Raw genomic sequence first — 27,932 nt, forward strand, 5'->3', positions numbered from 1 at the left:
AACCTGGCTACGTGATCCAGACCATGTCATACAAGCTCCCTGAGCCTTTGTGTCCTCATTTTAAAATGAATGGGTTTGCTAAACACCTTATCTAAGTTCTAACATTCAGTTCTAATATTCTGTAAATAATATGTTGAGATCATTAATCAGTCATAGGGCTGTTTTACATGGTGGCATATAAAGAGAGTCTCTGCCAAGCATCAAAACTGATGATAAAATTATAGCCATAGGTTGGTACATAGTAGATGCTAAATAAATGTTGAACAAATAACAACACCCAGATAGAATGCCAGAGCGTGTGATATGGAGGCCAGGTTGCTTTAGATGTAGAACAGGCTGTCAGGTCAAAGCCTGGTTTTGTGAATTATTAGTGGAAAAAATTATTAATGCTGAAATTTGGGGAAAAAAAAAAACCTGAGAGATCTTACTCTGAGCCTCCTCTATGTTCCAGGTCCAAAGCCAAATGTAACCGCTCTGCCTTCCTCAACTAAGTGCTTTCTTCCTTAAAGGAGATGCTCATGTCCAAACATTCAGAAGTTCCATGGCTTGTACTGTTGGTTGGGGCTTTTCCTCAAATGTGCAGCATTTGAGGACACTAGACACATCTTAAAATGAGTGCTCCAACAGTGTTATTCATTACACAAATGGTGATTGAGTAAGAAATAAGACAAGGATGCTAACACAGTCACATTTATAATTTGATCAGTACTTAATCATCTTGTCATCCTGTGTTATCATTCTAGTTCTCATATTTCTATTTTGTCTGTATACCTCCTTTATTGTTTTTACATCTGATAAGAAAGTTACTGATTGGATCGCCATAATGTCCATCCACTTTTTTTTTTTTAGGTAGTAGAGGCCAGGAATCGAACCTGGGACCTCATATGCAGGAAGCCAGCACTCATCCCCTGAGCCACATCGACTCCCCTGAACTGGTTTTTTCATTTGTTTTAATTGTTTGTTTTTTTTTCTAAGAGGCACCAGGAACTGAACCCAGGACCTCCTATATAGGAAGAAGACGCTCAACTGCTTGAGCCACACCTGCTCCCCATCATTCATTTTATTTATTTATTTTTTTCCCCAAATTCTACTCAATTTATTCATTTTTTAAAAGATATTACATTCAAAAAATATGAGGTCCCCATTCACCCCCACTGCTCCCACCCCACCACTCCCCCCACAGTAACACTCTCCCCCATCATCATGACACATCCATTGCGTCTGTCCATCATTCATTTTAAAGAGCCACCATATTTACTGAGTCTCCAGTGGAGAAGAAATAGTTTATACATTGTTGATCAGGGACAATCAATGCCCAATGAATTCAAAACCAAGATCTTGGAAATAGGCAAGACCAGAAATGTGGCAACTGGAGTAGGATTATGGTAGGGTGACAGGAATTACTTTTATCTCCAAGAATCTAAGGCAAATTCATAGGGGTTCATGGGAGAAAGAAACTTGAAGGAAGAGGGAATAGAATAAAAATAGAAAGAGAGGTTTCCCTTAATCTTCATTTGAGACAGCTAGTATCAGAGAAGTTATGAAAATGGGGCAGATGGGCTATAAAGAAAAGGTCAGAATCATCTCTAAATAAGATGAAAAAGGCCCCATCTTTTTTTCATCACTCCACTTCTGGAAAAAGTGACGTCATGGGGTTGCGGTATCAGATACATCAAGTCATTGTTTTAGATGATCGACACCGTGAACAACAATATTAATTTATAAATGAGATTTAAATCAATTTGAAACAATGCTGAAAAGTAACTGGACATATTTCAAGCCTGAAATTAAGTTTTAGAAATCTAATTGTTCTCAATGAGAAACCATTTTTTTGAGTGTTTAGGGGGGAAATGTGTTTAACAAATTCCTTGTTAAGAGAGATTTTTCTAAGAACTCTTTTAAAATGAAAGTTGTATTCATGGACCTCAGTTCAGAGGCACGAGCTATATTAAGTTCAACCTGCTTGCAGGTCTGTGATACTATGGAGGGATACTTTAGTGCCCACACAGCATCATGAGCAGCTGTTTGACTCTAAATCCTAAGGCTAGGTTACTTCCAAAAACCCATGGGGAAGCCACTTCCTACTGACAATGATGTTATATTCTGAGCTGACTTTCATAAATCCCCTGGTGAAATGGAATCCATTGTCATGACCATTTAGAGAATTAGGTCCTAGGTCACTGGGCCTAAACCCTAAAATTTGGAGAGTCTTTCTGAAATGACAGTACAGATGAATGGATTATTAGGAAATCCCATGAAAAATTAATTTATATCCATTCTCAAGCAGCTCAGCCAAAATTTCAGCTTGTCAACTGTAAGTGGTGAATAATTACTGAATCATACCATTTGTCTCTGTCTATCAACATGATCCAAAAACAGAATTCTTGATTCATTCCACATAGACAACCTCAGACATGCTCATTTCCAAGTCTTTCCCATCTTCACAAACAGTACCATCATTTATCCATTTGTTCGAGCCCAACACCTCAGAGTCATCCTTGACTCTTTACTTTTCCTCACACTCAATCTCCATCTTAAATCCTATCAGTTCTACCTTCAAAATACATCTTGAATTCAACCACTTTTCACCATATCTATCATTTTCGCTCTAGTCCAAGTCATCTTCTTCTTCCTAGAGTTTCAACCTCCTCCTAACTTTCTCATTTCAGTTCGGCTCCTCATACAGTATTTCTCCATGTAGCAGTCAGTGTCCATTTTTAAAAGTGTAAATCAGATCACATCACCCCTGCTGACGGTTCTCCTGTGATGTCTTATTTCACTCAGAATAAAACCAATTTCTTTACCATTGCCTACAAGATGTTCATGACTTGGCCTTTGCTTATCTCTACAACCTGTCGCCATCTACTCTTCTCATTTCCATTTAGGTACACTGCTGGTCTTGCTGTTCCTTGAATACACCAAACCTGTCCTTATATCTAGGCTTTTGCATTTGCTGCTCCTTCTGAGTAGAAAATTCTTCACCCAAAGTCTTTGCTTGGCTCACTCTCTCACTTTACAAGGGTCTTGACTCAAATATAACCGCCAAGAGAGGCCCCTACTCCTTTCTCCATCTCTCTCTGTTCCTATTTTATTTTGTCTTCCATAGCTCTTACTACTACCTGACATGATTTCATGTATTAATTTATTGGGTTGCTGTGTCTTCCCCTCACTAAAACTTGAAAGTCTGTGAAGGGAGAGGCTCATTTTGTTCACAACTATATCCTTAGCCCCCTGGCATAGGGTAGGCACTCAATAAATAGTTACTGGATGGATCAATAAATTCTAGGCTTCTGACTTATTGATAGGGTGTTTCCTAATATTTCTTTGGAAAAGAAAAAAAGATCACATGTTTATTTGAAATTAAATGAATAACGTGTGAAAAAGTGCTTTGTAAAGGCAAAACACTATACAAATATTTTTAAGAATATTTGTCAAGATTGCAAAATATTTTGACAAAGTTAGAAAGAGGGCTTAGGTAGAGAAGTCAATTTGTAAATTATTCATATTCTATCTTCTTACAGTCACTAAAGAAAAGCAGCAATTCTTCGATGACTGTTTTCAAGTTTTGATGATATAGCTAGTTCTCAGAAGACTTCCTCAAATGCCTGGAAATGTAGTTCTAAAAATAATTTTTGTCATTTCTATTCAGCATCCCTAATTACGACTGCAGAGAATATGAAACTCATGCAAAAGTAGTTTACTCTATTAGTGGTAAAAAACTAATAGATAAAAAAGATGTCTACTTTCTCCAACATGGCCAAGTAGGCATCTTAGAGCAGACATAACTAACAGTGAACTTGATAGGAAAGCCAAAGTTGTTTAGAAATTCTAAGAGGTAAGATCAATGAATGGCGGAGTGAATCACTTGATCACAGCCTTTCTGTTGTATTTCAGAGATGATAGAAACAATGCATTTTTTAAAATACAGAGCTGACTTGAATCTTAACATTCACAAATGGCACCCAAAGAAATGTTCTATTTCTGTGGAAAGAGAACAAAGGGAACTCATCAAGCTAACACATATAGTAAAATAGACCCAAAATGAGCAGGTCAACATTGATAACAGAATTAGCCTAAGTGAGTGTCTAATCTACAACATGATTTCAGGATTTTTTATTGGATTTCTAAACTTCTCCCTCACTTTGTGGTGACTTCCGAGAAAATCGAACATGCATAATATATGACCTGACAAACGAACAAGTAAACTACTTTATTCAAGCCTTTTCATTTGTCAACAGCACCCAAGCAATAATGGCTTTCTGTCCATTGTTTTAATAATGTATGTATTGATTTCTTCCATCTAAATTTCAACCTGAAATTTTCAGGATGCTTTAAGGGTGTCCTTAATGGTCTCTAGAGAAGGGATTATAGAGATTTTTTAAATTGAAAGATGAAAACCTAATGACAATTTCATTAATCAAAATGTAAACAAAAAGTCATTACCTACAGTGTTCTTGTAATCAAGGTCTAATCTCCATTTGGATTTGGGGTAGGATGAAGGGGATTAAATAAACTCCTGGTATACTGCAGATCTCCTTAGAAATTCCCCACTGTGATTTGTTCCTTTAAAACTCTCTCTAGGTTAATCACAGAAGTAGACAAGTAATAAATATCACTTTAGTGACTGCTCAAGTAAAACAGAGGAAGTCAGTTTTTAAAATATATCTGGACCTGAATAATACACACTAATTGAAAATGAGTCAGTCTAGTGAGGCAAGTAATGAGGAAGCATAAAAGCCAGGATAATATATTCAAAAGATATAAAATTGGTCAGTTTATATCTGCTAAGGCAAATTTGAGCTTTAATTATTTATAACACTTCATTGCATATGGAGCATTATTTTATTAATTAGTCTTGAGAGCCATTCCAGTTGCAGTTGCTATGCTGCCCAGCTGGTTTGGGGAACATGGATCCACTCCCATGGGTATGAAAATTGCTTTGGAGAGTGAGATTACAGTCCCCAAGTACCTGTGTGGACCACCCTGGAATTTTACTTATAGGTTGACTTCCACTACAATAATTGAAACTGACTATATATTTTCCTCCTAAGAAAAAGGACAAGACATATGATTTTTTGCTACGGAATTTTAGCATTAATTTGCAATGATATACGAAGGGAATAGAAATGACCTGTTTTATAAACATCCTGATTTATAGAAAAGAAAAGTAAAAATGAACAATATTTGATTATAGTTTCAAGTTCTGACATTTTTATGGGATTTGTATTCCCATAAAAAGCAGCAAACAAGGGCTTTAATAATTTACAATAGATAGCAAGCAGGTGATTAAAAAAAGTGACATGCCAAATATATGGGGAACAAGTTTATGATTACAAGTGACCCATCTTGATACCAAACATTCTATATAAACAGTTTTTCAATCAAGAAACCCATAAAGAGCAAGACAATTTATAATCCTGGAAACACGGCAAAGCAAAACAAAAGACTACCAATAAAAAATCTGTCAGACTTGATCGTGATGGAGTTTTGTACTTACCGTGTTTCCTTTCTCTTTTCCTAAGTGTGTTCAGAACAGCTAATAGGAAGAGCCAGTTTCAAGGGTTTTCCTTTGTTCCTTTTGTCCACAGGTAACAAGAGCATCACTAACTAGCAAAACTTTCCATTGCAACTATCAAAAGGCTAATAAATGTGACATAAATGTGACTAAACCCTGGGTAAAACAGGGTGCTAAATTGTCCTTTGTTGACACTCGGAAGTGATGATATTCTTTGAGGAAAGACTGTTTCGCGATGAGTATTTTTCTTAAAGAAAAGAAGGGAAGCATGTGAAAGCACTGAGCCAGACTACCAGTAAAAAAACATGGGCTACACACATTACAAAAGCATGTGTTGTTGGGAGTAAACAGAAAAGTCCTGCAAGTGAGAAAGGATCATTCTATTCTTCCTTTCCCCACACTTGGTCTCAGTAAAGGAGGGAAGAATGAAAAGGATTAAGGTTAGCTCATTGGTTGGGTTTTTCCTTCTTCCCTCCCTCTTTTCTTTCCTTCTTGGATTCCTTCATCATTTTATCCATTCAGAGTCTACCATGTACTAGGTAGAGTGGATATAAAAATGACAACTCCCCTAAAAGAAAAGTTTCTTGGGGCACATGACTTATGAGGAGAATTGACATTAATCACATAATTACAAATATACATGATGACAAAGAATACTAAGTCACAGAGGAAAGTTATACAAGGAAAAGTAGAGGGTATTTTGAGAGTGTATAAAAGGGAGTCAAAGTGGGCATAGGGAAAAAGTTTGCTCAATGTCTAAGCCAAAATATAAAGGATTATTTTTTGTTGGCCAGGAAATTAAGTAAAGGCATGCGTGGGGATAAAGGGTTTCAGACAGACGGACCAGAACGTTTAAAGGCAGACCTGAGAGGAACATGGAGAACTGGAAAAAAACAAAGGAAGGCAGTATGTCTGGTGGCCAGAAAAGAAGTAAGAAAAGAGAAAGTAGGGGACAGACCAGCCAGATAGGGCCTTGTGGCCCTTACTGAGGATTTTGGTCTTTATTGAAGGACATTGAGAAGTCACTGAAGAATCCAATGTCCACATAGAAGAGGTGGCATTGGATTGGGAAAAGTGGACATGGTGGCTGATGGGTATGGGGAAAGGCAGGAAGAGATGAGAGGTGGAGGCGTCTTTGGGACATGGAGCTGCCCTGGATGGTGCTTCAGGGGCAATCACCAGACATTGTAAATCCTCACAGGGCCCACTGGATGGAATGGAGGAGAGTATGGACCATGATGTGGACCATTGACTATGAGGTGCAGAGGTGACCAAAGATGTACTTACCAAATCCAATGGATGTGTCATGATGATGGGAACGAGTGTTGCTGGGGGGGGGGGGGGAGAGGTGGGGTGGGGGGGGTGGGGTTGAATGGGACCTCACATATATATTTTTAATGTAATATTATTACAAAATCAATAAAAAAAAATAGAGAGAGAAAAAAAAAGAGAAGTCACTGAAGAGTGCTAAGACATAATCCAATTTATGTTTTGGTGAGATTACACTGACTGGAATTTTAAAACGGGATTGGAGGGTGACAAGCATAGATGGAAAAAGAATAGTTAGGGAAGCGGATTTGGCTCAACTGATAGAGCGTCCGCCTACCATACAGGAGGTCCAGGGTTCAAACCCAGGGCCTCCTGACTTGTGTGGTGAGCTGGCCCACACGCAGTGGTGATGCGCACAAGGAATGCCCTGCCATGTAGGGGTGTTCCCCGCGTAGGGGAGCCCCACGAGCAAAGAGTGCACCACGCAAGGAGAGTTGCCCCATGCAAAAAAAGTGCAACCTGCCCAGGAGTGGCGCCGCACACATGGAGAGTTGACGCAGCAAGATGATGCGACAAAAAGAGACACAGATGCCCGGTGCTGCTGACAAGAATGCAAGCATACACAGAAGAACACACAGCGAATGGACAGAGAGAGCAGACAACGTGGCAGGGGCAGGGGGGTGGAGAACGGGAGAGAAATAAATAAAAATAAATCTTGAAAAAAAAAGAAAAGGTGAAATGGTCTCTTGTAACTATGGTGATGTCAGAGGTAGACAGTGTCTGGACATAGGTGAGGAGAGTATTGTTAGATTTCCCCAGCTTTAGGGGTTTGTAGATTGCAGCTACAAAATGATTTTTAAAAAGGCAAAGAATTTTTGGGTTTTAGAAAAGAGTTATGATTGCGTTTGATGACTGAATCTAAGTTGGACTTGGAGGGAGATGAAGATGGAGGAGCAGCAGGACTAACGGATAGTGCACGGAGTTATCAATGGGCTTGGAAGCCCTGATAAGTTGAAGGAAAGTAACTAGTCCTGTGGGGGTTAATGAACTTCACTCTGATGCGTGTGACCCATAACTCTAGCATAACTGTATTCCAAAAGCATGTTACTGGTTAAGAGAACTATTATTATTATTATTATTTTTATCACTGTGAGCAAGCAACCAAAGCCAATAACTAGGGATAGCACGGCGGTATTTTTATCAAATGCTGGCTAGAAGGGACTGTGGCAATTTTTGGTTCAATTTCTTCATCTTACAGCTGAAGAACAAAGTAGCAATCACAATCTAACTCATGAGGGAGCGATGACTAGAATCTGAGCCTCCAGACTCCTAGTTTACTTCTCAAGTGCTTCATCTTCTGTGGTTTCCGGAACTGGGGTAAAAGTTCATTATTTCTAGAGATTCTGTATCATTTCATTGTCATATAATGTATTCATTTAAAAAGGCTCATCAATTGCAATGAATGCCAGAATGTGTTGACTGTTTACTCAAAAGTTAAAACATTAAAAAGTTTACAATTATGCCACCCTACCCCCCAAAACTAATTTAGTATTCTAAATTATATGAAGGGGGATGGCTAAAGGAGAAATTGGCAGCTTCCTTGGCAAATTTTGCAAAGATACTGGATCTTCCCACAACTCCTTCCTATTTGTAATGTTCTACATCTTCTTTTCTGCAATAATGACCTCTCTTTGAGCTGCCACGTTTGACCATATCACCATAGAAGCCTTCCCTTTAAGTGCTGAACATACAAAAACAGCAGCATTTTGTCAAGCTTTTGTTGCTTGGTAGTAATTTATTTGACTATTCCTCTCTGTTTATGTACCTTTTTATTCTTATTTCAACAAAACTTGTAAGTATCTACTCTACACCAGGTATTAGGGTCTTGGGGGCAAGTAAAACCAAATCTCTGCCTTCTCCACTCAGAGTCTAGTAGAGAAGACAGAAATGTAACTAAAAACAAAAGAAAGAAACTTGGTCATTGTTGGAGGACGCTGGAGAACAAATCGTTACTTTGGAAAACTGGTGATGAAGAACATTTATCCTGCCTATCCTAGACCAATGGCACCACTGGGCACCCAAACAGTGTATGAGTGAACATTTTTTTTCATAGCAGTATTACAGATAATAAATGGAGAAGGAATGATAGAAACAGACACTTATCATATTGCAACCCCTACCCAGCTGCTAAATACACCCATGGAAAAGAAAAAACAAGACATTACGGACCTCTTGATAATGGAAAAATATATTACCACCTATGAAGCAGTCTTGCCAAAAAAAAAATCAAACCCAAATATGATCAAGCCTCTAGAACTGCTTTGCCCAATATAGCAGCTACTAGACACACCTGGCTCCTGAGCATTTGAAGTATGGCTAGTTTGAATTGAGATGTGCTGTAAGTATAAATGTTTATATTGATTGCACGTTGAAATAGTATTATTTTTCATATCCTGGGTTAAGTAAAATATATTATTAAAATTAATTTTACCTGTTTTTATTTATTTTTAAAATGGGGCTTCCCGAAAATTTTAAATTACATATGTGGTTTTCATTAACTTTACCATGGAAATTTCTGTTGGTCTAGATTCATCTACTGATTCATAAGCATAGAGAGGACAGAGGAACATGTTTTTAAAACTCCACTATAATGGAATCTGCAAAATTCAAACTGTTGGAAACCCTACAGAAAAAAAAAAATGACCTGATTTGTTCAAGAAATAAATGGCAAGGGAAAAGAAAATAAAAGGAATGAAGGAAAATATACAGATGATGACATACCCTCTTGTGAGAGAGGAGGGAAGGGGAGTAAGAGCCATTTTGTAACATACACACACCTTCTCCCAGTTATTCAACCAAACACTACTAGGAAAGGATTTTGCATCTTCAGCCTGATCCTCAGGGGTTCCAGCCTGCCTGTGAACCTCCCTTTCTGGCTGCCTGCTCTGTGGATGTCAGACTTTCTAGACCAGCACCCACAATTGCATAAAGCAATTCCTTGGAATAAATCTCTTGGAAAAAGATATCCTACTGGTTCTGCATCTTTGGTTGATTCCTGATTAATACAAGGGCACTGTTTCGTGGATAAAGCCAATTTTAAAAGATTCTATGTAACACGATTCCATTTATATAACATTCTTGAGATGACATTATAGAGATGAACAGTTGAGTGGTTGCCAGGGATTAGGGATGGAGTAGGGGTGAAGGAAATCAATGTGATGATAAAGGGGCAATGCAAAGGAGTTCTTTGTGGTGAGGGAATAGTCCTGCATCTTGATTTGGTGGTGGTTACACAAATCTACACGCAGGATAAAATGGTATAGAACTATACATATATAGTTTACCAATGTCAATTTCCTGATTTTGGTTTGTATTATAGTTTCATAAGATGTCACCAATAGAGGAAACAGTGAAAGGACAGGGAACCCTCTATACTATCTTTTGAAACTTACTGCAAATTTATAATTGTTTCAAAATATAAAGTAAAAAAATTTAAGAGACAAATTGACTGAAATCAATTTGTAGACCATTTTTCAAATCTGTTTTAAACAAACAAAAATAAAACTGTTAAAGATTAATTATATATGAGAGAAATGGAAATCTGATAATGACTGAATATTCAATATTATGAAATTTTTTATATTTTTAAAGAATTACAGTAGTCCTGTGGTTATTTTTAAGAGGCAAATCTTTGCCTTTTAGAAATACTTTCTGAAATATTTTATGAATGAAATAATACATGCCTGAGATTTGCTTGGAAGTAACTGAGGAAGAGTCGAGATATGGGAGAAAAAAACATCAGCCATGGCTTGATATAATTGTTGAAGTCCTGATGGGTACATGGGGATTTATTATAGTACTCTGCCTACTTTTTTTTTAACTCTCTTTTTTTCCCCCTCCCCTGCCCTGCCCTGTTGTTTTTGCTGTCTGTGTCCATTTGCTGTGTGACCTTCTGTATCTATTTCTCTTTTTATCTTCCCATCTTTCTCCTCTAGGTTTCACCAGGACTTGATCCTGGGGACCTCTGATGTGGAGAGAGGTTCCCTGTCAATTGTGCCACCTCAGTTCCTGGTCTCTGCTGTGCTTCACCTTCACTCTCTCCTTTGTCTCTCTTTTGTTGCATCATCATCTTGCTGCATGACTCACTTACATGGGCACTTGGTCACCACACGGGCACCGGCTCACTGCACAGGCACTCACGTGGGCACGTGGCTCACCGTGCGGGCACTCGGCTCACCACGTGGGCACTGGCTCACTGTGCAGGAACACTTTCTCTCCTTCTTTTTCACCAGGAGGTAGCAGGGATTGAATCTGGGTCCTTCCATATGGTAGACAGAGGCACTATCACTTGAGCCCCATCCATTTCCCCACTCTGCCTACTTTTGTAAATGTTTAATATTTTCCATAATAAAAAGTTAAAAAATATTGCCAATAGATGTGGGCAATTTCTTAGAGGCCATTACTATTGCAGATGCTTTTGACATTTATTATTATAGTGACTTGGTTGATTTAAAACTCTTTGACTACAGGAAGTAAAACAGTTTTCTCTTCAAGTTCAATCAAAACTAATTTAAAAAGAGTCACTGAATGCCTACTATGTGTAAGGTACTAGGTTTAAAATGTCCTACCCTGTGTACATCATTCTGCTTCTGAACTGCTGGAAAATCGCCTCCAATGGGTGCCTGCCGGCTTAGCTCATCGTCTTTCAGCTGTAGCCACACCAGAAGTTCCTGAAGAGAAAGGTGCAGGCGCTTCCACTGGTCAGAACTGGCTTCCAAATGGGACCTAAAAAAATAACAGAAGCAAACTGTCAAGAATAACTGGAAGTATATTTGCTGATTCTAACAATCCCTTTAAAGGTATATTAATCGATTAGCACCATATTATATAAACCGATTGTAAACTACATAGTGGTTCTCAGTTAAATTTGGACTACCTGATTTTCAAGAGCCACAAAACAACAACATTTTGATGGCAATTTTGGGGAGAGGCAGTGCTTAGCCATATGTTTATTCCCACATGCAGAATTCTGAGACTCTGGGCATGAAATATATACTGGAATGGATTACTTTCCCATACCGTTGCAATAAATGATGTTTAATGTTTTCAGTAGGAAAAAATGGACCCAGTGACTAATATAAACCACTGAGTTTCCAGGTGACTCATGCTCGGACTGGAATTCTTTCTGCTTTGAGAAATGGAAAGGTCTCTCCCCATATTTTGACTTTTTAATTTCGACACCCTGGGCAGCCCCTTCCATCGACTCCTTCTGTCTGGCGTCTGTTCCTTTCCCTTCCTCTTCCCATATGCATCTCCTTTCCCTCCCTCCTTCTTTATTTGTGTGCAACTGGGATTTGTTTTCACCAAGTGCCAACATTTTCCACTTTGTTTCTTTTGTGTAAAATGTACTGACACAACAACTCATTTGGAAAAGTAAAATCAGACATTTGCCCAAAAGCCTCCCCCAAACATGAATGATTTAGGCAGGAGACAGAGTGCCTTACCAGAAACTGTGTTTAGAACATGTCAATCCTAGAAGCCATTTAAGAACATACAAACGCAGGGGTGTCGCCTGCATAGGAGAGCCCCACGCGCAAGGAGTGCGCTCCCTAAGGAGAGTCACCCAGTGGGAAAGGAAGTGCAGTCTGCCCAGGAGTGGTGCCGCACACATGGAGAGCTGACACAACAAGATGATGCAACCAAAAGAAACACAGATTTCCGGTGCCACTGATAAGGATAGAAGCCGTCACAGAAGACGACTCAGCGAATGCACACAGAGAGCAGACAACTGGGGAAGCGGGGGAACAGGAGAGAAATAAAGAAAAAATAAATCTTTTTTAAAAAAAAATAACATACAAATGAATGATCTGTGTTATAAAACCCACATTTCATTTGGGGATGCTAAGCTAAATTAATAAAATAAATCATCATCCCTAAAACAAAGAGGAAATACAATGTTAGCCAAAGCTTTATCCTCAGGTAAATCAGTTATTATGCTGTATTACTCAACTATAACCAGCAAGTACTAATTAATTCATTAAAATTAATGCTGTTTATAACATAAATATAGCATAGACTCTAATGTTGCAAATGAAACCAGGTAGAGAGAAGTATTTCCCTTGGCCATTTGTTAACTTTGCCTGACATTTCAAATACAGTTCTTCAAGTGTTAGTCAAACAAAAGCACTAAAGAGTACTTGTCTACTGAGATTAAATTCTTTCAAACTTTCTGAAGGATAATTTGATGATATATAACTGTCTTTAAAATTTGTAACTTCAATGGCGCACAAGTTCGAATATAAGGAATTTATACTAGGGAAGTAACTGGAAAAGCATGCAGAGCTATAGGTACAAGAATGTTATTTTTAGCATCCTTTAAGATTGAGGCAAAGTATAAATGACTTAAATATGCAATATCAGGAAACTGGTTACATACACAATGGTGCCGTCATATGAAATCTTATACAGATGTTCAATATAATGGGATTGGTAAATATTTATGAATATGGAAAGACTATCGTGTCAGCTGCCAAGTGAAAAAGCAGGTTACAAAAATGTATAAAGTGTATGTTTCTAAAATGTTTGTGTATGTATTTGTGTGCACATGCTTGACCATGCATGAAAAAATTCTGGAATGACAACTAACAACTAGGTTATCCCTCACAGGTAGAGTTACAGGTGATTTATTCCTTCATCTTCATACTTTTCCAAATTGTCAGGATTTTCTTTCTATAATGAGCAATATAAGCATTATATTCAGAAAAACTGAGGGCATTTCCATCCAATTAGAGCAATTACTTGCTCAGGACTGTAAGGCTATTATTATGTAATAAATGAATCATGGAATATCATAAATACCTGAATTAAGTATAACAGCACACATAGCATGCAGTATAGAGATCAGTTCTTTTATATTTCTGTTCCCTTCTACTCTTTCAGTTATCACTTTTCCATGATAAGCCTAAGTGAGAATCCCCTCTGTGAGATTTTAGCTGTTTAATGGCGTGTAATGACTACTGGTTACAGCGATTCCCAGGGGTGTCTCGAAGTTGCTGCCTGGTCCCCTTGAGGAAGAAGCAAGGGTGCAAGCACGACATTTTGAAAGGAAGGTAAAAAGAAGCACAGTCAAGACATGGAAAAGCAAGCAGCGGCAGGAGACACACTGCTTAAATAATTATTTATTGAGTGCCCAATGAAGCACTGGAAAGTAGGGAAGCTAAGGGAGACCATAAAAATGCCTAATGCTCGGCCTCCTCCTGTCTGGTGAGGACAGAGGGGTCTAGAGAAGGACATACTGAAGGGTGGGCAGGCAGGCTCCCTGCGGTGAGGCCTCCGGCTGCTGCGTGGTTTATATCAGGAAGTGCTACAGCCCTGGTTCTAGGTTAAATAGTGCTGACTAATTATTAATAAGTCAATGAGCCCCTTTGTTGTCCTCCAGAAGAGGAAAAAAATCTGAGACTAGGGAATTCAATTCTAAAGGATCTGAGAGAAATTCCCATGGTACGAGATAGGGAGAGTGTTAGAAGCCAATGGGAAGGGATAGTGTGAAGAGTTAACGGAGCAACAGAAGAAAGACCTGGAAGCGCGAAAGATAAAAAAGCTCTCCTGTATCTTAGTGAGGGCACCTTTCCGGAAGTCTGAAGTTAGGTAAATTTCAGTATGTTGGATCACATTAATTATCAAATATCAAGTGACTGTTTCTTCCTTTCGCCTCCTAAAGCAGGGGAGTAAAAGGAAAGCTGTGCTATGAGGAACAAAACTTAAAAGCAAAAGGCTTATAAAGGACAAAGGGTCATGGGTAAGGGCTGGGGAGAAGAAAGTCAGTCAGAGAACCGCTTCTTATTTAAAACAACACATACCCGCACAGAGATAGTCAACTTAAAGCTGAGGCTCTAACTTGAGTGTGCATAAGCAACATTTGAACAGCTTGTTTAAAATCCATATTCCTCGGTCTCACCTCCAAAATTTCTGACTTAGATAGGCATGTACTTTTTTTTTTTTATCACCCCGCCCTGCAGCTTCTTGCTTGCTGTCTGCTTTCTTTGTTTTTTTTTTTTTAAGATTTTAAAATGTATTTCTCTCCCCTTCCCCGCGCCACACCCCCCCCCCCCAGTCTGCTGTCTGTGTCTATTCGCTGTGTGTTCTTCTGTGCCCACTTGTATTCTTGTCAGCGGCACCCAGAATCTGTGTCTCGTTTTGTTGCATCATCTTGCTGTGTCAGCTCTCCGTGTGTGCGGTGTCACTCCTGGGCAGGCTGCACTTTTTATCACACTGGGCGGCTCTCCTTACGGGGCACACTCCTTGTGCGTGGGGCTCCCCTACGCGGGGGATACCCCTGCGTGGCAGGGCACTCCTTGCGCATATCAGCACTGCGCATGGGCCAGCTCCACACGGGTCAAGGAGGCCCGGGGTTTGAACCGTGGACCTCCATGTGGTAGACGGACGCCTGATCCATTGTGCCAAATCCGCTTCCCTGCTGTCTGCTTTCTGTGTCCATTTGCTGTGCGTTCTGTGTCTGTATTTATTACTTATCTGTTTATTCTCCCCCCGACCCCCCACCCAGGCTTGCTTGCTGTCTGCTCTCTGCTCTGTATCCATTTGCTGCTTGTTCTGCTTTTTTTTTTTTTTGGCTTGTCTCCCTTTTTGTTGCGTCACCTTGCTGAGTTGGCTGTCTGTGACACTTGCAGCCCGTGGTACTACGCAGCCTGCCGGCGAGGCTGCCTTCACAAGGAAGCCCCAGGACATGAACCCAGGACCTCCCATATGGGAGACAGGAGCCCAACTTACCAAGCCACAGCCGCTTCCCTGGGGCATGTACTTTTAACAGGAATCTATACTTTTTTAAAAGGAGTCACTGGGGATCAAAGTAGACCTCATACATGGGAAACAGGCCCTCAAACACTAAGCTACAGGGGCTCTCCAGGAAAACCTGTACTTATAACAAGAGTTTGAGAAACTTTACAGATGAGCCCCAGCACCATTCTTTGAGAAGTCATTTCTTAAAGTATTTTATATTATGCCTTAAACAGTACTTGGTCTCCATGGGGCAAGAGTGTTATTGCCCCCACCCCAAAGGTGGTATTTTTAAGTGACATGATTTTGAAGGAGTTCTAAATGTAATGAAATACCACGAGCTCAGAAGAAATTTTCTTTGATCATATGAAGCTTGTGAAGTGTTTTTAAGGCACATTTCTATAATACATTTGTGGGAAGCAGCTGTTCTATTTTTATTTTCAAGAACGTACACCAATTATTTTAAAGGATTAATCTATGCTTGCATCTGGAATGTCTCCTCCTGAAAATGATTCTTTATATTTGTAATGACCTTTCCCCCCCTGCTTATATTAGAGATTGTTAGGGCTGGAAGGAAACTTAGTTGTTATAGTTCAAACCTCTTGTTTTTCAAATGAAAAAACTGAGATGCAAAGGTAAAGGCAGCCTCTTAAGTAAATAACTTGGGCTGTTGTCGTGTTGAGACATGGGAAATGCAAATTACAAATCTTTCTTATGAATCTCTAACCTTAGTGGTTTTAACTAAATGTTTTTGATCCCTGAGCAAAAATGTATCTTCCTAATTGCCAAATAAACTCTATTTACCTCTACCTACTCAATAGAAAATACAAGAAGAGGTTTGAGAGGCATATTTAGTGTTTATTTTCTATTTATCTTTATTAGTGAGGACAAGGGCTTAGGGACTACTAGCTGACAACACAGCAAGTGCTAATCTTTACTGAGAGATCATTTCTACCATTTGTAAGGTTTAGGTAAAATGTAGAACCTTTAGGTGTGTTGGGATATTTCGCTTGGTTTTTATGGAACTCTTCTGTGTCAGGAGTCCAGAATTACAGGGGCTGCTAAAGTGATTATTGTTTCTCTAGATACACATAGTTCAAGTGAGATTTGGTCGATACTTATTTTTAAATCCTTAATAAAACTTTATGCTGAAAGCTTGTATTCCTAAAGCAAAATTTGTTATTTGGAATTAATTTTTTCACTTTGACTTCCTTTATACAACTAACGATATACCCTTGTGTATCTTCGTTACCCATGTGTAATAAAATAGCACTTAAGCATATAGAAAGAAAAGGTACAAATGCAGAAATAATAAGGAGCTACAGAAATAAAATGAGACATATGGGGCTTTAAATAGAAATAATTAACCCAAAGACAATTAAACTTTTTTTTCCTTCCACTTGGACCAGGAACTCCAACTTTCAAAAATAATTAACTTTGCAAGAGTAAGAGAAAGAAGGTCAAAGATACTCAAGGTCCAAATTAGATTTTTCTTTCACAGAAAGCTTCTGCTTCCTTTTGCTCTTTCTTTGTTTTCCATTATAGAAAACCTCTAACTATTGTAACTTCTCATACCACGTACTCCCTAAGAGATTTATTGCCACTGTGGACTGTATAATGTTGGTGTTCTCACCTCTCAAATTAATGTTCAGAATTTCATAAATGTGAATATGTTTATACAACACTTACAAGTTTTTCCTCCAAGTGTAAGAATTTCACAGAATGTAAATTGTGCTGAAATTATGTTGACAACAAATGATGCGATTTCCATAGTCAATACTATATACTAAAATCTACAAGTTGATACTCTGGTGGCAGATTAAAATGAAATCTTTCTATTTCTTTTGTGGAAAAAAAATTTCACTTGACCACTTCTCAATTTAAAATAAAAAAAAATGTAAGGTTTGTGGATATGGAACATTTTAGAATGAGAGACATTTTCTTTGACTAATCACCATCCTGATGTTAGATTATATCATCCAGAACTCTGTGTGTGCGTATGTATGTGTATATGTGTATATATATGCCATGAAACAAAATCACTTTACTTTTTCCCACTTAAAACTATTTAATCTTTTGTTTTGTTTGCAGGCACTTAACTATCACTGACTATTCACTTTTCATACTTATACCTCTTAGACAAAATGCAATGTGTTAAAGCATGTGGAATAGATGGTATATGCTTTTCTTCAAATAAATTATGATATACCACTATACAATTTCAACTATTGTATTCTTTTCTCTCAAAGACATCCTCCTTACTTTTACTCACACCATTTCTTTGAAATTAATCAGATCCATTCAAATATAAAAAAACCAAGGTAGAAAAGTTCAATAATTGTCCCAGGTTCAGAAAGAGTTATTACAGAGTTAAAATAATAGAGCTTTAGAATTGCAAGCAAATCTGTAGAGACCACCCATTTCTCAGGCCCGACCTCATTTCGGTGAGATCCATTTATCCTGTTCCATAATCATCTCATATTACTACCTCTCCTGTGTCTCTCTCAACTGAACCCTGCCATTCACTACCGATTGACTGATACTCTTATGTCAACCAAGTGTCAGGAAATAAACTAAATTGCTTTGATGTGAAGAATTACTTCTTTGTATTTTGTAAGTGAGTGCTTATAGCATATCCTGCATTATTAGAGAGGTCTACTTAAAAGCCAAAACCACTGATCTGAATATTTAAATTCCAGAATTTGCAGTACCTTAGATATACTAAGGTAACTGTTTTCTACTTGATTAATGACAGCAAGAATTAAAATGCAGTGGCTGGCATATGGGGAATTGCTGGGAATGAAGAGCCTGTATTTTGGCTGACATGCCGTTTGCCACATTCAGTTCTCCTTTTATTTCATCAAGTTCACATGAAGGAGAGAAAAGGCAGTGAGTGAGGTTCTGAATGGTTACAGAGCCTTTCTTTTTCTTTCCTGCAAAAAAATGAATAACTTTCTTTTCTTTACTTTACCAACCAAGATCCTTTCCATCTCACACGTTTCATTCCTTTTTAATGACAGCTGTTATGAAAGTGGCCTTTGTCTTTATACACCCTGACCTCTCTTAAGAGTTTAAACTGTAGACAGCTAACGGAGGCTCCAGATCTTTGCAAGTGTCATTGCCCACTGTTGCCTCCAACTCATAGATACAGACTGCATGGACGACAGAGGGAGATAAAAATGGGTGTCTTAGAAGCTGGTGTGCAAACTTGGGAAAAACTTTATAAATTAAAAAAAAAATCCTTCTCTACTCCTAGAAATCTGCTTCTCTGCTCTATCTTTTGGGATTTATTATGTGCTTATTGGTAACAGTTAGGTGAGTCATGCCCTTTCCTTCTTTCTTTATATTCTATGGTGTAATATGCTGGTTACAAGCGTCTACTCTGGAGTCAGATTTCCTGGATTCAGATATCACCAACTATGTGATCTTGGGCAAGTTATTTAACCCCTCTGTGCCTCAGTTTCTTCAAATGTAAAAAGAGGCTGCATTAAATGAGTTAATAAATATAAAGTGCTTATAATATTGCATTGTATATAGATGCACCATGTGCTACTATTATTTCATATTAAGTGCCATATTTTTACAGTAATGCTTTTGAATGAATAAAAGTTCAGTTTTTTTATTTCCTCATTATAGAATTAAACATGTTATGTGTTGAAATTTTGGACAATTTTGAAAAATATAAAGAAGGAAAAAAATCTTCCCTTTGTAATCTTAGTACCCGATATTTCCTGCACTCCCTCATAAAGAGGCTTGTGTTCATTTGCCCTCTTCTACCTCCATCCACTACCACCTCTCCCTTAGATACAGAAGAAGAATATAAAGGTAAAAAGAGAGGTAATTTAGGAAAAACAACCGATTAGAAAGCAAAAAGCCTGGCGTCCATTCCCAAAACTTCCTAGCTTATTTAGGTAACACTTGGCATTTCACTTGTTATCCATGCTCTTTTGTCCTACCAATGAGCTACTGCAAAACTGTTATAGCCAGAGCTTTACTCTACCCTCCCCACAACGATGCTGAGACGTATGTGTTAACGTCTTAAAAGAAAGTTGGTACACGGGAAAAATAAAGTACAAAATAGGTGAGCATAGAGCAGCTAAAGGTTTAGTATACAGAGGATGGATTCTAACAAAATCTGAGAGGATGCAAAAGACAGGAAATTGCTATACCATCTCCAGATCTCCTCTAAACGGTTAATTATAATATGTTATTAGTATTAATATTTAAAGGATGTCCGCTGTTATGCATTTAGAGGAATGCCAAATAAAGACTTCCATAATAAACATACATTAATTTTACCGCTTTTTGTATAACCTTGTGATAAGCCAAGAGAGAACTCTGTGAAATTAGTATACTGTGTTCCTCATTTAAATTCACTCTAATGTCTTAATATGCATCTCTCCTGTGGTTATAAAAATCACCATTTTAATCTAATCTGAACCCTCAAGTATCATCTCCATACCAAGTAAATGAATGATTCATTTATTCAAAATAAAATGAATCATTCTGAAATTGGGTGATTTACATAAACATATGAGACATTACCTACTTGTACTCAGAAAATGAGGAAAATTTGGCCATTTTAATTCATTTCTGGCTATTTTGCTCCTGATCTTTTCCTACCTAATATTGAGAGACTTTTTCCGCAGCTCACTCCACTTAAAGTTCATGGTATCCAAACGTCTTTGTAACAGGACCGCATCATCGGAACCTTCTAGGGATCTCAGGATTTTCTGACCATTTTCATCCAGGTTGTGATAGACATCCGTGTGAGCTTCGATTTCTCCTTGGAGGTCCTACAAAACAGCAGGGACACAGAACATATTCAGAATTACCAACCAAAAGCAAAGAGTTATGAATGTGAGTCTGGAGTACTGTTAAAATTAAAGTGTACATTTAAAAAAACATAATAACAATTGGGCCCACAAACAAGAAGATACGCTCCCATATCTTCTTAGATACAGCCAATTTATTTCTTGCCATTTTGAGTTGGAAAGTAATTTATTTATAACTTTACAAATTTTAGAAGTTATAACTTCTCTTCCGTGGATACATTATATTGTTTTAAGGAGCCAATCTGCAATAAAATTCCACAGTAAAGTGCATTCCCCATGCCAATCATTTCACTATACTATGGTCAAGTCATATTTTCCATGCACATAGCAATCTGTAGAGGTGACTCTGACCATAAAACAGCACAAAGAGGCTAATAAACAAGACTGGACTTGGTCCACAGCACCACCACATCACGGTCAAGAAGAGAATATTCTTGACAACACACATTAAGTTCATTAATGTTACAGCATCATGTGTTTCTTAGTAAGAGCTCCCATTGAAAACACCATCATATTATTAGGCTTGGCAGGTGGAAAATCCATAGGACCTTGGGAAGAGTTATGGGTTCACCCTCATTTGTATATACACCTATCAAAAAAATCATCATAGTAGAAGAATCTGACCTTTACATGGTATGTCTTCCTGTGTAACATTTTCAGCTTGAACCGGGGACTACAGCACTGATCCTGTTGCATAGCAATCTTGAGAAAAGCCAGCGACTGAAAGAGCCCTGCTTTAAAATGCCAACTTTGCTTACATTCTGTTGACAGAATGAATTTCAGAGCACAGGCCTCACCAGTCAATAATAATAAACAGCTACTTTGTACTCCTCGCTAAACGGTAGCCAGGCCTGTGGATGTGGGAGGGACCTCAAAGAGAGGAGGCCTGGAATATGCAACTGACAGTTTATATTAAACAGCCAACTTTTCTTATCATTTTGCCATTATAAGCCAGAGACATTATAAATTCATTTTATATATGTGTTTCCCTCCTTGTTCCCAGCAGAGCAGTCAAAGCCAAAGGAACATTCCTTAGAGAGCTGCTGGGTACCAGCATTCCTTTCTGCCTACACAATGAATGGAGGCTTTGTACATTATCTGACTTGCTCTTAGAGATTTGTATGCTTCTGTTCAACAAGTTTAAAAATTCATTCTGAAGCTCTGGACAATTAGATTGATCTGTGTAACTCGAAAAGTTTTTTTTCCCTCCCTCCCTCTCTCTCTTTCTGAAATTGAATTAAATTACTCTTCTAAAGTAAGGGGAAAGTGGCAGCAATAACATGTTAGAAATTCTGAACTGGCTTGTGTTTTCTGTCATAGCCTCTTAGCTGCAGAGTTTTGAATGTTGCAGAAGTGAGGTAGATGGACAGCTAATGTCTCCTGTCACCATATCTGGCAGCCAAAGTACCACTGATGAACTCTAAAGAGAGTTCCATCTCCTCTTCGACTGAAAGACAGAGGGGGAATATGAACAGAACCACATCCAAAGCAAAAAGAATGGAAATACTAAAACAGATGGAGTAGTGGCTATCTCTAGCCCATCAAAATCAGGCTTGCTCTGAAAGGATGTCATGTGGTTTTGAAATTATCATATGTGGTAGTAAACCAATATTGAGCTTCTTGAAGAATGGAGTTTGGTTAAATACACACCCATTTGATGTTTAGACAGCTACATGGATAACCTGCCTCATTTGCTACTTCTTTGGTAAAAGAGAAAAGTGAGTTAATTTATCTAAAGAATTCAGAACTAAGGACAAGCCAGATCCAAGCTATCCAGATAAATCCCTCATTTCTTTCTTTTACTTTACTTAATTTTCTTCTTGTTGTATTTGATTTGCACATTACATAAAACCATGTCTCAGAGTACTTACTTGGGGGATTAAAACCGAACTTTTAGTTATTCAGGATAATAAAGTATTTTGGCTAATATGACTAGCTTTCTCTATTAACCCACACATAAATAATAGTACATTTGAATTTTTATGTCTTGCATTTATAGCAGAGACCCAGGCTCAATCAATAGTCCCTTAATATTATGTAATATCATGAAGACATCAATACTTTCTTTGTTGAATAAATTAGAGTTCTTCCCAAGCATAAATAGGATGTTGATTCATGGTTTTACTATTTTTTCATCCTTACTATGTACATTACACTGCATATAAACATCTTCGTTTTATCATCAAAAAGGAAATAAATATAAAATCATATTTATTGAGGGCCAGTGATGTGTTAATCTTATCACCACGGGAAATATAAGAGGCATACATGAGAGTTCTCTTTAATTTTCCTAAAATCTAGTGAATGCTTTTTATTTAATTCATTAATATTACCAACTAAATACTGATGACAGTTTCCTGCCAGACCTCAACGTTACTGGGATAAAAACTTTTCCCCTTGAAAATCCAGATGTGGTTGGAGTAATGTTTTAGCATTGGCAGAAAGGTAACTCTTTGTTCAGTAGTTTTTCTCTACATCATGATGGCAGTTTAGAATCAAAGGTGACACAAATAATAGTTTACAAAGCACTTACATATGTACCACTATAGTTATTCATCCGCCTGGCTCCATGAGGTACATAATATTCCCTCTTTTAAAGATGAGAGCACCGAGGCTCAGAGATGTTAAACTGGCTAGCCTAAGGTCACATATTGAGTAAGTACTAGAGCTAGGAAGTGGATCTGGGACTCTTGATTCTAGATGACTTTGAACTATCTCCACCTTCCCATTTTCTATAAGCATTGGGTGTAATACACAGTAGTTTTTCAGGCTGAACAAGAAAACTACTAACCAGAGAAAAAACAAATTTTGAGAGAAAAGCGTACTGAAATACAGCATTGCTGACTCTCATAAAAATTTTATCAACATGGGTGGATTTGTCTAGATGGGTCCTAATGAATATCTTTCTCCTGATCAAATATCTACACAAAAATAAATCCTGGCTACCCTTTACATTTATCATTTTGTGTTTGAGCATCCAGGACAACCTGTGAGTAAAGACTGCTTCCACTGGAAAGGTCTCCTAACTAAAAAATACCCCTGCTGTCAGACCAGAAATTTCTAATCAGTAATTCATCCCTTTGTTTCCAAGAGCTATGCAAAAAATTAGTCATTAATGACTAATGACAATTAGCCAAACAGTGACCTTGACCATCAACGCATCAGCCTAAACATAGTTGGACTATGTTCCTTTGGGATAGCAAACTGGAAGGGAATTCAGTCAAGTTATGGGACTCAGGAAGGATGCCCTGAAATGGGGGTGAGTAGTGGTGGGGAACATAAGGTTCTCTTTCAGAGGCTGGCATGTAGGAGTAGGGGGGTTTCAGTGTCCATAGGCAGCGTGAGTCCTAGGTGGGAAGGAGACATCGACGGGGCAGGTGGGAAGGAACACACACTGGCACAGAACTACCATGATGAAAGTGTTATTAGATTTGGGGCCCACAGAAAAAGAGAAGGTTGGTACTGAAAATAGGAGGTGGGGGGAGGGTTCTTTGAGGTTGTTCTAGGTAGCCAATCTGGACCAAAGTATAATTTTCACAGATGTTTTTAGGTAGTTTTAGGTCACCTCTGCCTTAACCAGTAAAGTTCATGCTCAAACCTTAGTCACTGCATTCACTGTATGGTATCTAATTGTTCTCTTCATTTTGTGATTGTATTCCTTAGTGAACAGGAAAAAAGATATTTCATAACAACAACAACAAAAACAACAGCAGTAGCAGCAAAAGTGACAACATATATAAGACTTCCTCTATACCAGACACTATCCAAAACAGTGTATACACAGGAGTTCATTTAATCCTCTCAATGACCCTCTAGGCCAGGGGTTCTTAACCTTTTCTGTTCCATGGACCCCCTAGTAAGTCCACACTATGCTGTGCATTATTTAATGAATATATCACATCCACAACAATATGTCCCCACAAGAATAATATTTTGTGAATTTTCAGTTCAAGGGGTCTGTGGATCCTTGGTTAAGAACCTCTACTCTAGGCATTCTTAATATCTTCATTTTACAGATAAGAGAATTAACAGAGAGGTTAAGTAAGATGCCCAAGGTCACACAGCTAATAACCATAACCGATGTAACTAGATTTCCGGCCTTGGAAGTCAGACTTCAAGGATTGTGCTTTTAACCACCAGGTATAGTGCCTACCCCTGAGTTTTAGTTTTCCGGTGGCAATTTTTCCTATTAATAATAATCTTACCTAAATTCCAGCAAATCTAGCACCGCCAATAGAGAATACAGAATAACAATGTTTTCAGCACTCCAAGAGTAAGTTTATACTTTTATTAAGATGGAGACAGGGTAAAAGATCCAAGGTGGGGAACAGATACATCCAATATAATAAGAGAACACAAAATAATTGAGAAAATGGGTGCAAATGGAAAATCATATGTAGTCTCCTCACACTACTCCCCTCTCTCCACAAAGGCACATACAGATTAAACTTCTGTAAAATTACGGTGCAGACTTCAGCTGTGAGTACTGAGAAAGTTCAAATATGAGACTAGTGATATGACATAGTGCAGAGGTTTCAAGAGTAGGGGTATCTTTGTTTCCAAGAGCCATGTGTACAATTACTCATGTCAAGTAATGACCTTGACCATCAACACATCAGCCTAAACATAGTTTGTCCATGTTCCTTTGGGATAGCTAGTCTTCCTGGAGGGCTTTTCCTCCTTTTCTGAGTGTCTGACCTGCTCCGCTTATCAGCCCCATTACTTACTCTCTAGAGAGAACTAATGTCCACATGGAGCTAAAGAAAGAGGTTTGTGTGTCTCCGTTCTCCTTTTCTTATTAGCTCTTTACCTTTGAAAACTCTTTAATTCCTTTGGCTTCTCTAAATATTAAAGAATAATATCTACCTGCTGAGTTGTTTTGAATATTACATGGAACAGTGTGTGTAAAATCCTTTGAACAACATCCAGGACATAGCAAGCCTTTAATGAAACATTAGCTGATACAAGCCTTGTTATTGAAGAGAAATAATGTCGAAAACAAGGGAGAGAGATAGTCTTCACAAAGTCATGGGCCTTGGCTTGTGTCTTGCAGGATGGATAGGATTGAAAGAAGTGGACGGAAGAGGGGATTCCAGATGGGAAGAAGAGCATGGCTGTGGCATTAAGGTGAGGATGAGTTTGGTTTATGAGCAGGGACAATGAATTGCACAGCCTGATTGGAATGGATGATGAGTGTTAGAAATAGAAGGCAGTCCGTTCCATACAGTAAGTAAGATACAAGTCTTTTAGGAAGCCATTGAGAATAAAAGTGTATAAAAATGTAAAGCACAGACAAAGAATTGTTGAATATGAAATTATACTATCTCATTCGATAAGTAGAATGATAAGTAGAACGGAAAGAATAAATAAAGTTACAAGAGTTTTACTAGAAGACAAAGAAGGGAGATACCAGGAAAAAGTGCTGCACACTTATTCCTTCTTTTTATTATCCAAATGAATGGCTATGATACTATTTCAAAACATTCTGGATATCAGTATCCCCATATTTTCTCTCATTTGTGTATAGAATTATTTGCCACTAAAAAAGAACTCAGCAAATGATAGCCTCCCTATGGTGAACAGAGTTGAGATTTGTGTAACTAAAAAAAGAAAAAGATATAGGAAGAATCAAAATAGGGAACAAATCTTACAAATTTCATCACAGGAGCACCATCTCTAATCTTTTCTGGGAGCAGTTAAAATGTGAATAAATATAAGGACATTAGCTCCTTTTTACTCATGATTTTTAAAACAAATTCAAATAAACTTGTTAGGAAAAAAAAGTGATGATCTGATTTCCCAGAACCTAGGCAGTCAAAACAAAAGATCTGTTTTTATCTAAAATGACTCGTTAAACGTTGGTTGTAAAGAGCACGGGTTCTAAATAGTTGAGGTTTCGGACTACACACACACACATACACACATTCTACTAGGAGAACAGACATTGAGAATAAATCTTTAGAAACTTTTATTGCAATCTAATAATAAAACAGGTTTGGAGTTTGTATGCCTGGTTTTTGTATTTTTCCTAGTAATTCATTTTTATTATATTTGGCAAAAGTGTCAGTTATGGATTGGAAATTAAAACAATGAAAACAAAACAAAAGTATCCTTCCTTGCGGATTTTTCGTGGAGCACCTACATGAAAGAATTGGACCCACGGTCTTGCCTTATAAGGCCTCTACTCTAACCTCCAGAGGTTTCTAATGCTGTTAGTTACAGGTTCATGGGAGGGGGGGGCGGGGTATGGCTGTTTTTTCTATCCTTTACGTGGCGATTGAAATACTTTTAAAAGCAGCAGAGTTGTCATCCCAAGAGAAACAAGAGTTAATTTGAGGGCTTCAGCTTGGCTTGGAGCCCGGTTGTTCTAGGTAGATAAGGAGTGTGTTTTCAGGCCCACTGCATTGCAATGCGTCTAAACGTGCGGCTATGGATTTAGGAGTCCACAGGCTTTGCTTTAAAAATGGTTGTTATTAAGGTCCCTAGAGACTATTATCCTGCAGGGTTTGTTGTCTTTGCTTTCATATCTCATTCGAAAATTCTCACACTTGAGCACTACAACAGTGGAGAGAAGGGATATGCTCTCCTGCCTCAGTACATTCCCAGGTGCAAAGCTTTATTTCAAAATCTAATCTTTAAAAATGCCTGGCCTAGGGTGGATTACCCCTGGAGGAAACTGAGCAAAATTCCATTTGTCAGACTGCCTTAAGCAATCCTGAAATCTAGGAACATGTGATGCTTTCTCTCCTTGTCTGACCCTCTAGTTTATTCTGTCTTAAAATTACTTTTTAAAATTGAAGTGCTCATTTAAGACACACTGGGTTGGAAGATGAGTAGTGTCTTTTCTGTATCTTGTTTTTCCTAGTTTCCTTTTATTCTGTCACAGTACAAAAATTCTCTGTGTATTTATTCATCATACAAACAGGCATCAAATGCCTGCAATATGTTCAACATTTCGCTAGGAACTATGGGAACACAGTTAATATAGGGAAGATGTAGTCCTGACCCAGGTTCCTCCCTCCCTCCCTTTCTTTCTCCCCCCCCTCCTTCCATTGCTTCCTTGCTTCCTTCCTTGCTTCTACTAATATTTATGTTAGGAGCCAGGTCTACAGTGGCAAAGTAAAACAGAAACAGAAATAGAGTTCAGTCCTCTTGGAGTTCAAAGCATAATAAGATGTTTGGGAAGAAATAGAGTAAACAGATAAACACACAACTTTGCAATGAATTAAGAAGACGTGCTGAAAATAACAAATGAATTAAGAAGACGTGCTGAAAATAACAAAGTAAGCTTGTGATGAAAATAATGGTGTGTGTGTGGTAGTGATGGGGCACTCTGGTTATGGTGGTCAAGAAAGGCCCATGTGAGAAGAAGGTCCAATGTCAGGTGAAATTTGAAAGAGGAGAAGAAATCAGCAAAAGGAAGGATCAAAGGCACAGAATTCCTCCCAAGTAAAGACGGGCCTCTGCAACAGCTCTGTCCTGGGAAAGCTCTTGGTTAGAATTTACTAAGTCAGGAGGGA

At 38.2% G+C, this 27,932-nt stretch overlaps 1 protein-coding gene across 3 annotated transcripts in view; it reads right to left on the minus strand.

The window, feature by feature from the left end:
* The window catches only part of DMD (dystrophin), a 2,676,723-nt gene that overhangs the window by 358,086 nt on the left and 2,290,705 nt on the right, over nt 1-27,932 (minus strand). For all 3 annotated transcript variants that reach the window (XM_058291720.2, XM_023592525.3, XM_058291721.2), the window contains 2 exons: nt 20,201-20,373; nt 11,413-11,569 (listed from right to left, as the gene is read on the minus strand). In XM_058291720.2, coding sequence (XP_058147703.1) covers nt 11,413-11,569; nt 20,201-20,373 — 330 coding nt within the window. The remainder of the gene's footprint in view (nt 1-11,412; nt 11,570-20,200; nt 20,374-27,932) is intronic.

This window comes from Dasypus novemcinctus, chromosome X (genome assembly GCF_030445035.2).
Source record: "Dasypus novemcinctus isolate mDasNov1 chromosome X, mDasNov1.1.hap2, whole genome shotgun sequence".
Classification (NCBI taxonomy): Eukaryota; Metazoa; Chordata; class Mammalia; order Cingulata; family Dasypodidae; genus Dasypus; species Dasypus novemcinctus.